This window comes from Rhinichthys klamathensis, unplaced genomic scaffold, assembly GCF_029890125.1.
Source record: "Rhinichthys klamathensis goyatoka isolate OS25496 unplaced genomic scaffold, OSU_Roscu_1.1 h1tg000107l_1, whole genome shotgun sequence".
Taxonomy (NCBI): Eukaryota; Metazoa; Chordata; class Actinopteri; order Cypriniformes; family Leuciscidae; genus Rhinichthys; species Rhinichthys klamathensis.
The window spans coordinates 1,226,332-1,240,537 of record NW_026606645.1 but is presented as its reverse complement, the minus strand read 5'-3'; the positions used below and the strand labels follow the sequence as shown (position 1 = coordinate 1,240,537).

The 14,206-nt window shown below is 35.3% G+C and overlaps 2 protein-coding genes across 4 annotated transcripts in view; one reads left to right on the top strand and one right to left on the bottom strand.

The window, feature by feature from the left end:
* Window positions 1-697: 697 nt before the first annotated feature.
* On the bottom strand, window positions 698-9,959 carry sgms2a (sphingomyelin synthase 2a). Its single transcript, XM_056253594.1, has 6 exons — window positions 9,887-9,959; window positions 6,796-7,367; window positions 5,619-5,736; window positions 5,224-5,377; window positions 4,867-5,033; window positions 698-1,146 (listed from the first exon to the last, which is right to left on the bottom strand). Exons 2-6 carry the CDS (start codon window positions 7,230-7,232, stop codon window positions 961-963), a joined length of 1,062 nt encoding a protein of 353 aa, XP_056109569.1. The 5' UTR covers window positions 7,233-7,367; window positions 9,887-9,959; the 3' UTR covers window positions 698-960.
* A 1,709-nt stretch (window positions 9,960-11,668) lies between these two features.
* gstcd (glutathione S-transferase, C-terminal domain containing) overlaps window positions 11,669-14,206 on the top strand; it is a 52,481-nt gene continuing 49,943 nt past the window's right edge. The window contains exons 1-2 of one of the 3 annotated variants that reach the window (XM_056253580.1): window positions 11,669-11,739; window positions 12,080-12,524. In XM_056253580.1, coding sequence (XP_056109555.1) covers window positions 12,108-12,524 — 417 coding nt within the window. In that variant the 5' untranslated portion in view covers window positions 11,669-11,739; window positions 12,080-12,107. Of the gene's footprint in view, window positions 11,744-11,803; window positions 11,823-12,079; window positions 12,525-14,206 lie in introns of those variants that run through there. The other 2 variants (XM_056253581.1, XM_056253582.1) reach the window with 2 other exon arrangements.

Here is a 14,206-nt window from a genome sequence, read left to right as displayed (position 1 = left end):
ACGAATGGGCGGGTTCAACTGAGGTCACTATCCAATAGAGGAAGCAGACTGAGAAGTTTCACAAGAGATGATGGTCTTATCATGGGGTTTCACTTCTTTAGTCAAGGAAAATAATATATATATATCAATATAAATATATATATAAGGAGTCAGTTTTCTAAACGATGTATTTTAATATAATAAACATCTTTCTTTAGAGCCTCTACAATAACAGTAACACTTAAATTAAAAATTAAAAGACATGTAATTATATTTACAGGTTGTAGCATCCCAATTTGCTTCCTCAATGCAATTTTGAAAGAGATATTTGAGAATTTTATGCAACAAGAAGTACACCAGGTGTTAATGTAGACCATTTATTTTCATAAAACGTCTTTGTTTTTAAGACATAGAAAATATATTTTATAATATATAAGCATACAATGAACTAAAATAAAATTGAATGCATGCATTTGTAATATAAAATAGTGTATAAAATAATAAAACCCAGTTTAAACTGATAAACATGTTTGTCAACATTATGACAAACATGTTTTAAATAACAATTAAATACAAGGCGAAAAAAAAACCAAGAGGAAAATATGACTACTAAGAAGCATGCACAAACAGATAGATTTGTTTTGATAGAGATTTTCCAAAAATACACCATTTTACAACCATAACATGTCCAGTAGGCCATTTAAAATACTTACAAAAGTGCTTCTTTAAATGGCCACAATGAAGGAATATAAATAAATGTAAAAAAAAAAGGAAAAAAAAAAGTCAACAATGACTTTTCAAAGATTATTGAGGTTTACAATTTTTGGTCATCATGAACTGTTTGGCTCTTGTTAAATGAGATGTAATTATAAACAACAGCCGAACAGTCTTTGGTCTTTGGTATGGTGTAAACACTGAGATAGCCACAAGCCAAAAACAAAACATTTCCACGTGGCGGTCGAAGCGTTGTGATGAATCACATCACTCCTCTCGGCTGCTCTGCACCATGGAATATTTCTTACAGGGGTTCTTCAGGCAGGCAGGGGGCCATGTGATCGGCCAGCAGAAAGAACAGGGCACTTGGGTCTGGATGTTCCTCTCGAAGAAGTTAAACACGGGGTTCCACCAGGTGTGAGTGAGGTAGTTGTTCGGAGAACACTTTAAAGTCTGGGGAAAACAGGAAAATATTATTTCTATTATAATAATTAATGTCATACTAAGGAATATATACAAATATTAGAAACAACAGAAAGAAAATTTTTATGCATGTTAATTTTTTCTAAAATCAAAAGTAATGTCAAGGATAAAATAACTAATTTAAATTTAAAGGATTTCATTTTCATGAAAAAAAGCAGTTTGGGTAAAGTTGGTTGGTTGCATTGTGATGTAATTTTTTTGTGAAAGCTTGTTTCCACCACAAAAAAAGAAGGTAATTGCAACTTTTTATCTCATGAACTCAGAATTGCGAGGAAAATGTTAGAATTGCAAGTTATAAACTCAGAATTGTGAGGAAAAAGCCAGAATTGTGAGTTATAAACTCAGAATTGTGAGGAAAAAGCCAGAATTGCGAGTCAAACTCAGAATTGTGAGGAAAAAGTCACAATTGCTAATTATAAAAAGAATTGTGAGAATAAAGTCAGAATTGCGAGTCATAAACTCTGAATTGTGAGGAAAAAGTCACAATTGCTAATTATAAAAAGAATTGTGAGAATAAAGTCAGAATTGTGAGTTATAAACTCAGAATTTCAAGACAAATTTAGATTTGCGAGTTATAAATTCAGAATTGTGAGGAAAAAGTCAGAATTGCGAGTCATAAACTCAGAATTGCGAGGAAAAAGTCAGAATTGCAAATTATAAACAAAATTTCAAGAAAAAAGTTAGATTTGCGAGTTATAAACTCAGATTTGCGAGGAAAAAGTCAGAATTGCGAATTTGAAATTCAAAATTGCGAGTTTTAAACTAAAGAAAGAAATAAAGTAAGAGTTGCGAGAAAAGGTCACAATTGTGAGTTATAAACTCAGAATTGTTAGGAAAAAGCCAGAATTGTGAGGTAAAAGTCAGAATTGCTAATTATAAAAAGAATTGTGAGAATAAAGTCAGAATTGTGAGTTATAAACTCAGAATAAAAAAAAGACAGAATTGCGAGTCATAAACTCAGAATTGTGAGGAAAAAGTCAGAATTGCGAATTATAAACAGAATTTCAAGAAAAAAATCTGAATTTCAAGAAAAAATTGATTTGTGAGTTATAAACTCAGAATTGGGAGGAAAAAGTCGGAATTGCGAATTATAAACAGAATTGTGAGAATAAAGTCAGAATTGCGAGTTATAAACTCAGAATTGCGAGGAAAGTCAGAATTATAATCAAAATTGTGAAAATAAATTCAGAATTGCGAGTTATAAACTCAGAATTTCAAGAAAAAAGTCATAATTTCAATAAAAAAGTCAGAATTGCGAGTCATAAACTCAGAATTGTGAGGAAAAAGTCAGAATTGCGAATTATAAACAGAATTTCAAGAAAAAAATTTGATTTGTGAGTTATAAACTCAGAATTGCGAGGAAAAAGTCGGAATTGCGAGTCATAAATTCAGAATTGCGAGGAAAAAGTGAGAATTGCGAATTATAAACAGAATTGTGAGAATAAAGTCAGAATTGCGAGTTACAAACTTAGAATTACGAGGAAAGTCAGAATTATAATAAAAATTGTGAAAATAAAGTCAGAATTGCGAGTTATAAACTCAGAATTTCAAGAAAAAAGTCATAATTTCAAGAAAAAAGTTAGATTTGCAAGTTATAAGCTCAGATTTGCGAGGAAAAAGTCAGAATTGCGAATTTGAAATTCAAAATTGCGAGTTTTAAACTCAGAATTGCAAGAAATAAAGTAAGAGTTGGGAGAAAAGGTCACAATTGTGAGTTATAAACTCAGAACTCTGAGAAAAAAGTCAAGAATTGCTAGGAAAAAGTCAGAACTGCGAGTTATAAACTCAGAATTTCAAGAAAAAAGTCATAATTTCAATAAAAAAGTCAGAATTGCGAGTCATAAACTCAGAATTGTGAGGAAAAAGTCAGAATTGCGAATTATAAACAGAATTTCAAGAAAAAAATTTGATTTGTGAGTTATAAACTCAGAATTGCGAGGAAAAAGTCGGAATTGCGAGTCATAAATTCAGAATTGTGAGGAAAAAGTGAGAATTGCAAATTATAAACAGAATTGTGAGAATAAAGTCAGAATTGCGAGTTACAAACTTAGAATTACGAGGAAAGTCAGAATTATAATAAAAATTGTGAAAATAAAGTCAGAATTGCGAGTTATAAACTCAGAATTTCAAGAAAAAAGTTAGATTTGGAAGTTATAAGCTCAGATTTGCGAGGAAAAAGTCAGAATTGCGAATTTGAAATTCAAAATTGCGAGTTTTAAACTCAGAATTGCAAGAAATAAAGTAAGAGTTGTGAGAAAAGGTCACAATTGTGAGTTATAAACTCAGAACTCTGAGAAAAAAGTCAAGAATTGCTAGGAAAAAGTCAGAACTGCGAGTTATTAACTCAGAATTGTGAGAAATAAAGTCCGATTTGTGAGATAAAAACTCATAATTGCTAAAAGATGTATTTTATTTTTATATTCTGTGGCAGAAAAAAGCTTTCACATGTTTTAGATCCAAAGCAATTCCATGAAAATCAAAGTTATCATTAAAGGACAGAAGCCCTAAATCAACATCAGGACACACACACGTGATTGTGTTTGAGATCTCTCCTGTCAGGATCCAACAAATGACATTTGCATAAACCTCTCACCGCATTTACATTCATTCATTGATGATTCTTCTGGCTATAACCACCACAAATATAATTTCAGAGATATGACAGTTTTGATAACGTAGGCTACTTAGCTTATAACTGAATGAACACGTGTGATGTGTTTTGATAGTTTAAAAGGATTTTTTTTCCTGTGTAAAAGATGGACATTGGCTCAAATCGAATGTGCTGCACTTTACCATCATCAGGGAGTCATTTCTCAAATGCTCAGCCTAATGGATTTTGATATTCTCAGTAAACTCTGAGTCATGTAAACACTTTCAGTAAAAGGCTTAGTGCCATTTTGGTGCCTTAGATTTAATGACCTCCAGAATCTAAATCACTAATTGATCTGCGAGCATCCTTTGGTTTCAGTTGTCTACTTTGGGTTTGTAGTTGTCTACATGAGGCTGGAGGTCAAACCTAAGGTCAAAGAAATAAACAATATGCCAAACAAAACATACCAAGCTATATATTTGAACGAAAACTAATTTCAACAAAAGCATATTTACAAATACAAATATTGACTTTTATCTTACATTTCAGCTTTGAGTTCGAAAGTTTGGGGTCTATGATTTTTTTTAAAAGAATTTAACACTTTTATTCAGCAAGGATGCATTGAATTGATCAAAAGTGTCAGTGAAGACTTATATTGTTATACAAAAAGTTTCTATTTCAAATAAATGCGCAATGATGCTGAAAATTCAGCTTTGCATCACAGAAATAAATTACATTCTAAAAATATATTCAAATAGAAAACAGTTATTTTAAATTGTAATAATATTGCAAAATATTACTGAATTTACTGTATTTTTGATCGAATAAATGCAGCCTTGGTGAGCAGAAGAGACTTATTTAAAAAGCATTTTAAAAAGCCCCAAACTTTTGAACACGCTTTTTGTATACGCTAGTGTAAAATATGAACAAAAAATATGATTGACATAATCTGATGCTTATTTTAATCCCTTTGATATCATGTGACACCCCTAAATCTCCTCTTTTAAGGGTAAACACATAACAGGAAGACAACCAAAATTCTTACATAACAAAAGCCCAATTCAAGCATTCCTATTATTTCATATTACTGATATATTTACCTGCAGATTAGCCATAGTGTGATACCAGTAGAACAGTCGTGTGGTGATGAAATATGCCACCACCACGTCCACGCTGTAGTGTTCATGAGCCACCAGGATACACACAACTCCCACAGCAGCCGTTAACCAACACATGAGATGGTACCACCAGAAAGAACGAGGAGAATCTAAAAAAAAAAGAGAGAAAGAATCAGCGATGAATCATAACGCGCAGCTGTGCGAATGCTGAACATGCAGAAATGAATGGCCAGAAAGTGCCTCTGACTGGCTAAAAACAGAATCTAGGTCTGTAATTAGCAAACAGCCATTGTATTTGTGTGTCAAAAATCAAATCTGGCATCTGAGAAAGTGACATACACTCCTTGAGGAAGAGGTACGTGAGCGTGAGGATGACAGTGTGTCCGCTGTACAGGAAGTCTCCACACAGCAGATGGGAACCAGTGATTGATAATCCACCACCAGAGAGCAACTGCAGAACACGCTGCAGCTTCGCTTGCGAATCTCCGTAGAGCTGAATGAAAGGAAATTATGAGTGAAGATACTGAATGTTTCAAGATGAATCTTGAAATGAAAAGTCATTCCGAAAACTGATAGTCTGAACTCTTTGTAAAGGCCGTGATATTTGTCTCGAGGAAGCCAGAGGATATTACAGATTTAAGAAGCCAAATGCCTTTTCTTCTCTAATAATATCCAGGTATAAGATCCTGAGGGGATCATGAGAGTGAGGAACACCGTTTTAAATTGCCGTTTACCTTCGGGGCGCAGACCATGTGCATGCCAGGCACGGGTAGAGTGGTGACGTACATGGTTATGCATCTATACATGTACAATGTGCCCAGAAGGAAGAAATATCGTCTTCCTACAATAGCCCTAAATGGAACAGAAAAAAATAAGTCATCATTGAATAGATGTAGATTTTAAATGTAATATTTATATGTGCTACTGCATGACTTTCCCCCATTCAAAAATGGAACCATCCATAAAATTGTCACCCAATTATTTACATCAGTTGGACCCTTTTTGGCAGGATGGGCGTTAAAAACTAAATGCGTCCATTTTTCATTTGGAAAATTCCATTTTTAAAAATATAATTATGACAATTCATCAAGATTTTATGGGAATGTTAATTTTTAGGAAATTTAAGATGTTAATTTAAGGAATTTAAAGTGTTAACCGAATTACACACACACACATATATAATTATGTTGACATTAAAAATGGTAAACCTCATGTAAAGTATATAGAACAAAAATATTATTTAGTTCGGTTACACCTTATTTCGACATTCTACTAACTAAAAGTTACTTTGCAACTACATGTCAACTAGGATTCATTAGAGTATTAGTAGGCTGTTAGGTTAGGGTTCAGGTTAGTAGAATAAGTTGACATGTAGTTGAAAAGTTACTTATAGTCAGTAGAATTTAAAATGGCACTCGTAATTTATATACCATATGTATAATGACAATAAAGTCCAAGTTCAAGTAGAATGTCTGTTGGGGAGCATCAAAATAAAGTGTTAGCAGATATTAAACTCACAGTCTACTAATACTCTAATGAGTGTTCGTTGACATGTAGTTGCAAAGTTACTTATAGTGAGTATAATATCTTAAGTGGACCATCAAAATAAAGTGTTACCTTTTTTTTAAGGTCCTTTTACTACTGACCATACAAAAACTTTTTTAAGAGTGTCAAGTCCTATTTTATACTCCTATTTGTGTGGAAAGCGCTTGGTTATGATATCTATGAAATTGATTTTCTCAATGCAATATTAATTTACATAACTGCCCTCAAGTTTCACATTTAATTCTCCCTGCTCTACATCATCTTAAACACAACCCTAACAAACCATTACAAGCCAGAGTAATCTAATAGAGCAGATCAATAGACTACAATGTCATCATCAGTATAATGTTGAGTGACGCCTCTTACTTGTATCTGTGAAAGAGCAACTGAATGGACCATACAGACACCAGAACCATTCCATTGACCTCAGTCACGGTAAACGCCCACTGCACGCGGTCTATATAGTCAAAGAACTTATCCGGCAGGGGTGGGCTGTTCTCCTTGGGTGGCACTCTCTCGTGAACCACCGTGATCATAACCGTGGTCAAAACCAGGTTCAAAATGGCATAAAACAAAGCGATGAACGTCTTCCACCATTCTGACGGCAATCGGTTGACCTTTCCTTCAGGCACAGAAATTTTGACATAGTCTCGGTGTCTGACCAGTCCTTTCCTCAAGCTGTTCCGCTTCGCGTCTTCAGCATTGTGGCTGTGGACGGGGCAAGATGTGCCAGGGGATGGAGCTCCATCTGTTCTGGAAGTGTCTGCGGGGTCCTTGATTTCTTGGTGGTCTTCTGATGCCATGAGTGCCCACAACTACCCACTAAAAACTGACTTCCTGCCAAGACGCTTTCCTGTAAGGCACTGAAGGGACCTCTCCTCTGCGCTGATAATGAAAGGCCTCTGTTTTCAGCTCTCAAATGATGTGGCAGGAACAGTCTTTTGAAAAAAGAAAACAGAAGTACATTAAATGGACATGAAGTACATTGTAGACATATAGGAAACATTAAAAGTTTTTTTAAAGGCTATTTTTGACCAGGAATAAATTACATTAAGTTGTAATAATATTTCATGTTTTTACTCTTTTTATGTATTTTTGATTAAATAAATGCTGTTTAAAAAATTAACACACACACACACACACACACACACAAAATAGGAACAGTTTTATTATATAATTAATTAGCTGATTAGCTATTTACTTTCTCATTTTGTACAGGCACAAAGTTAATGCACTGTTTGAATGGTTTGATTTGAATATACTTTTGTTTCTTTTTCTGTAAGTCTAGAAATCTTTCATCTATACTGTATGAAACATCGGACCCTCTGTTATGTGCGCATTGTAATCAAAAAAAGCAAAGCATATCATTTCAAAGCCGAAACTGCAAAATGCTGTCTAGAGAAAAGCCACACGGACTAAAAGTATCCGTGTTCATGTTCGAGTCCAGCTGTGACTTCTCAACCCAGAAACAAGAGCATTTCAGGAATGGCCTTTTCAATTTATCCGAAAGCTTTCAGGTCCGAGAACATCTCTGCTCCATCACACCCCAAAGTGCATCTCAAAAACCATCATTACGACGACATACAATATTTATAAACAACAAACCGAGCTTCAGGAAAGCCGCAGGAAGAATGATGGATTGCGAGAATCACTCAACACGAAGGCATCGATTTCCTCCAAATCAATTTAGGCTGTATTGTAATTGCATTGGAAATGAGTTCTTATTACAAACCTGCAACATTTATCCACTGTGCGGCAACAAGAGCAAAACACCCATCATCATATCTAATAACTCTTGTACAACTACATTATGCGAATACAAAAAACTAAATCACAGATCAAAACAAACTAAGAGTTTATCCTATAGCTACATTTCCCTCATTCAGAATCACTTGCCTGTTGTTTCCCGCAGCTCTACACTCCTCCTCTGACAATCTCTCCCAAACTTACATGTTCAGAGAGGGGCATGTTTTCCCAGTCTCCACCCTGCGCTCTAATAGTGATGCTTGTGGTGGAGACCTGGCAGGGGAAAATCTCTTCCACATGCTCCCAGAGACAGTAAATGCACGTCTTGGCTCCGCGTGCTATTTCCAGCCCTGGCTCCTGCCTCCTGCCTCCAGACCAAGGCTGTATTTTACTCCCAGGGAGCAGCGCTGCCCGGTCGCAAACAAATTGGTAATGATATGTTTCCAAGGCCTGTTGAGCTCCCCCCCCCCCCCCCCCCCTCCCAGCTCGCGCGGAGGTTCAATTCAGCATCAAAGGAAAGGACGGAAAAAGCTGAAGAGACCCCGCCTCACACTTAAAAAGATGAGAGAGAGAAAGGCTTTTCTTCTCGTGTGCTGCTGAGTCGACTCTGAGTTGATTAAATGAGCCCTTTCAGACACACTCATACACTTGTGTGTTTGAACTTGCGTACTTTACTGAATTTGAGCAGCTTGTGATGAAGGATTCGACACTTGTTGTCTGTGTCGTTTGCATAAAGGCATCTGCTTCATGAATAATGTAAATGCACATATTACACTTCCTGGAACATGTTTTGGATGTGGATTGAAAACCAAGCTTTAGATATTACCGTTTCAATTGTAACATTGTGTCACATTGTTAAAAGGTGCCGTTGCTTCCTTATGATGAGTTATTTCTACGCTGCAAAATATAAATAAATAAAATAAAACAATGATTATTCGAGCATGTTTTACAAGAAAATTTCAATTTTAAAATGTCATGTTTAATTCAGTGTAACTTGCTGTTTCTTTGTAATTATGGCTGAAATTTACAAGCAGTTTCGGACTAAAAATTGTTTCTACACCAAATGTTTTTCAGTGTGCCTGTTCTGACCCTTAACAATGTCTTTAGTTGACGTTTTCTAATATATTCAGTGATATTTTGACTTGGATAAAAACATGATGTTGATGTAGAAACAGACTAATTGTCAGATTTGAACAGGTTTGGCTATGTAAATATACAGTGAAAAATTAGCCCCTGATTTGCAATAGGCTTTATGCACAGCTTCACTACTTCCTGAACTTCAGCCAGCCCTTTGTTTCCTGTCTGTCATTATTGGACAAACTGATTAATCCAGGTGTGCCTGATTATTGTTACTGAGGCCAGGCACACCTGGATTAATCAGTTTGTCCAATAATGACAGACAGGAAACAAAGGGCTGGCTGAAGTTCAGGAAGTAGTGAAGCTGTGCATAAAGCCAATTGGGGTTGGATAATTTAGAGTACAGCTATATATATATATATATTGTATATTTACAAACTTTTATGTTAGATGTGATTAATTGCGATTAATCGATTTGACAGGACTAGTTCTCACTATTTGAAATATGTATTCTAGGGTTGGTTTTAACAGACATCATCACCTCTATGAGATTTCTTCACTGATATAGTGAAACCAACATGTGTGTGTAACCATACAATTATGTTCAGATGTAAATTATGAACTATATACACACCCTTTGAAGGTTTATGGGATGCCTCCTTGGCTGGGCTTAAACCACTGCGCCTCTCCCAAGTGAATTGATAGCTGGATGGGAGAGAGGACGGTTGCAATGTAATGAGTTATTACGTCCTACAAAGAGTACATATTTGTAATGTTCAGCAGGTTTCCAAATTTAGATTGTGTTTATTAATTTGGCCTGTAAACTGAACATTATGAAACCGGAAAAAGTTCCAAATAATCTCAGAATATAATCAAAAAGATCTGGAAACAGGATTACAGAAATTACATTAAAGTTTATAGTTTACCCAAAAATGAACAATTCTGTCATAATTTACTCACCCTCAAAGTTATTCCAAACCTGTATGAATGTCTTTCTTCTGCTGAACACAAAAGAAGATATTTTGGGATGTCAGTAAACAGCTGTGAGACACCATTGACTTCCACAGTATGGAAAAATACTATTGAAGTCAATGGGGAATATCAACTTTTTGATGCCAACATTTTTCAAAAATATCTTCTTTTGTGTTCAGCAGAAGAAAGAAACTCATACATGTTTGGAACAACTTGAGGGTGAGTAAATGATGAGATTTTATTTTTATTTTTGTGTGAACTATCCCTTTAAGGGTCGCAAATATACCAGAATTCCAGCTGTCCTTTCTCTTTTAATCCAAAACCGAATATCAAAGTAATGTCAGCATCAAATTAATGTCATAAACTGTCAGGTTTATAACTCATTTCACGTATTAAAGAAGAAACATTACCTTTTTCATGTTTAGTGGGCATCTCTTCCTCTGCAGTGTTTATCATCTCTCGCGCTCGACGCCCTTCACCGCGACCTTTTTCTTTATTTAAAGCGAGACTGATTTTAGGAGATCAAAGAAATCTGTGTGAAAATGCTGATTTGGCTCCATCTTCTATTGTAAGATTCGTTAAACTAACATCGTACTATTCCATTCTACATGAAAGTGCGACTCGTACTCTTTTTACGCACGAGTTTATAGCCTACTCTTTTCAATTGTTTTTTCAAGTGCATCAGTGAAAACAAAAGCTAGATTTTAAACTGGATTGATTACAAGATTACAAGTCAAAACGTTTTTCAAATGTTAGTCGCTGCGCTGGCGTGAGGAGCCAGGTAACCATAGCAACAACAACGGTACGATGCTGTGCACTGCACGCAAGATTACTTTGAAAAACCGGAACAGTATTTTATTTTATTTTTTTATTTTTTTACATATATATAATTCAAAACAAGTTTGGAAAAAAAAGACATTTCGCGTTACGAGACTTTGAAACCATGAAACCGCATGGAACTGTAAAGTCACAAAATTAGGTTTGAAAAAAACAAAAACAAGTGTTCTGTAAGTTAGCGCATTTCTTCTCCTACAAATCGAGCGCACAAAATATCTATACAAAAAAAAAAAAAAAAAAAAAAAAAACACTTCTCGTACACTAGTTTTGAATTGATAATTAAAATAGTTTTGTTCAGCATACTTTTAACTTTACTTTATAAAGTCACTACAAAATAAACATCACATAATTGATGGTTTGCATCTTTCCCTTATTAAACATAATTACTGGAATTACGCCACAAAGTGACATTCACTCACAGTTACGCGATAAAACCTCATTATATGTGAAACAAACGATTGCAACGTTGTTTTAAGTGTTACTTGTTAATTTTCTTTGATTATAAACATCATAAAGCAAGTAATGTAGTATAATACAATTTTATTCGCCCATCAAATTCCCAAAGCGTTGATGGAACTCAAGCGCGATTGTCGGTTTATAGTCGGACTATTTTTAATGTGACACAAACAGTTGCACATGTGTTTCCTAGTGGTTGTTTTGCTCATTTCAAACACTATTGTGAGTAGGTTCACTTCAAATTCTTCCTTCATTTATTTTTTTACCTGATTGTACTTTGTAATGTCGTGACGCCACGGTAAACGGTCTCACATAGTGACTAGTGACATTTATTGATGTGCTAAACTTAAACATTTATTGCACAAAATATACAATTCATGCTGCATAGGAGGTTTTTAGTTATTTATTTTTAGTTATAGAACACGTTATTTATAACTGTGCATCTCGTTGTAACTGTGTTCCAGACATTCACTCTAATATTTAAGTCTTTCACAGGCATTATACTGCTAAAACATTAATTTGAAACATTTTTAATGAGTCCATCCCTTTATTTCTATTGCAGACTTCAAGCCCTCCACTAGACAGTCAGAATGAAGCAAACTGAGGCACAATCAGACAGAGAGAGCCTCTATCTGGAAGTGTCCAGTGTGAACGGAGCCGTGTCTCTCCCCCTGCACTCCTCTATCGTCCTCTTCCTCCTCTCCTACACAGAGTGCTCATCTTTCCACGCCTGCCTGGTCACAGATCAAGCAGACATCCTGCCGTCCCTGTCAGGGCTGGTGCCCGGGGGTCTCACTGTGTCTGGGGTGAGGAGGGACGAGCTGCCACGGCTGGTTAAGATGTGTCGTCTCCCCGCTGCGCTGGAGCCTGATGTTTGCTTTTGCAGAGCCGGCTTAGCTGTCGTACTGAGACACATAATTAAGAGTGCATGCCAGCTAATGCCAAGCCGTAGGGATGTGGCGTCCCTCTTGGGCTTCAAGAACACCTGTCTCAAGGCTTGTGCTGAGGTGAGATTACGGATTTCAAAACAACCAGAGGACAAGTGCTTAAAATCTCATTGCATAGTCATAACAGGGCTTAAAACTAACTTTTTGCCACACCTGCCAATGGTCGGTGACTTGTGAAAATTTACCGGCCATAAATATTTTCTACCGTCCATGAAACTGTCTTTGCAAATACAGGCAGTGATGACACCAAAACTTTAGTGAAAATTCTCTATTCCAATTTCAATACCACAGCTAAAACTACTAGCCTAATAATATAAATAAAATGAAAAATGATTAAAGACAAGTAAACAGTCAGTAATAAAATAAGAACAAAAATCAAATTACAAGCAAATGCACAAATAAATACAATATAACAAAGACACAAATGAAATAATCTGCTTTTCAGGTTTTTCATGTAGGTCTGACAGTAGATTTCAGGTATAGAAATGTAAGTAAAATAACACTGCGAAGTCTTCACTGTATAAATTAAACATCCTTATTAATTAATCCTTTTTAAAGTTAAAAAAGTTATTCAGTCAAGAGCAGTGTGTGATTTTTTTTCTTTGTCCTTTGTTGTTTGATGAACATTAAAAACACAGACATCAGCAGGATTATTAAGCTGCTGTCACTTTAAAGAGCGAATGCTCAGACCTAGTATACTGATACTGTACAGGTGTTTACTTTCTCTAATGTTTGCGTTCCTTTAAGACATAACCAACTATGTTTACTAGAATTCTCTATTTTTTGCCATGAACACTCTAAAAAATGCTGGGTTGTTTCAACCCAAATTTGGGTCAAATATGGACAAACCCAAATGTTGGGTTAAAAATGTAATTAAAAAATTTCAGGTGAAAGTTGAAGTTGGGTTAAAATTTTAAATTACATTTTTAACCCAACATTTGGGTTTGTCCATATTTGACCCAAATTTGGGTTAAAACAACCCAGCGTTGTTAAGAGTGAATATTTGTAAAAAAAAAAAAAAGATGTCTCCATCTTCTTGGAGATGCTTGAATATTTAAATTGTCAAGGCTTAAAACTTTTGTGATGATGCAGTGTCAACTGTCCTGAGCGTCATTCACGTTTGTTCATGCATTGTTAGAATTCATAAAAATGTTACCGGGAATGACACCGTTTCATGTACTCGTCATCGCAGATTTTTACTCACAGATTTGGTGCTTGGCGAGTGTTAATTTTAGGCCTGATAAGTGTGAACTAGCTGTGGGGTGACAAGCATGTTGACATGTTTTGACAGGCACGATCACTTAAATTTTGGAGGTCAACGTCACAGAATCACACATTCAGATGTTGATATTTGAGCTCAATGCTTTCAGATAGAAGCTATAAGGCATAACAAAGCAAAAACAAGCTTGGGTTTCTCCCCTGATTCTTTTTTTGCTGTCTTTAGAGCCTTGGGCTGTCACCGGGACAGGTGTGATGTCTCAAGTCCGTTTCAGACAAGTCTGTCAGATACTAGCGACATGCATGGTTTTAAAATGCCTTAAAGCAACTTTCATTTTTTGGGAAGCTTTTGTTGTGTGTCAGTCAACCTATTAAAATTTCAAATGTACGTCATGGGTCATATCGGATGTTTGGGATGACAAATAACTATTAAAATGTAGTATATTACACTTAAAATTACTAAAACCAACACTTTTAGTCAAAAGTTTGGAATACTTATGATTTTTTTTATGTTTTTGAAAGAA

Bases quoted from the DNA above. Each gene is read 5' to 3' on its own strand.
- sgms2a (XM_056253594.1), bottom strand. From the start codon at position 7,232: ATGGCATCAGAAGACCACCAAGAAATCAAGGACCCCGCAGACACTTCC. The intron at 5,378-5,618 runs GTAAACGGCAAT...CCTTTCATTCAG, and splicing joins ACATGGTCTGCGCCCCGAAG to CTCTACGGAGATTCGCAAGC. The intron at 1,147-4,866 runs GTAAATATATCA...TGTTTTCCCCAG, and splicing joins ACACTATGGCTAATCTGCAG to ACTTTAAAGTGTTCTCCGAA.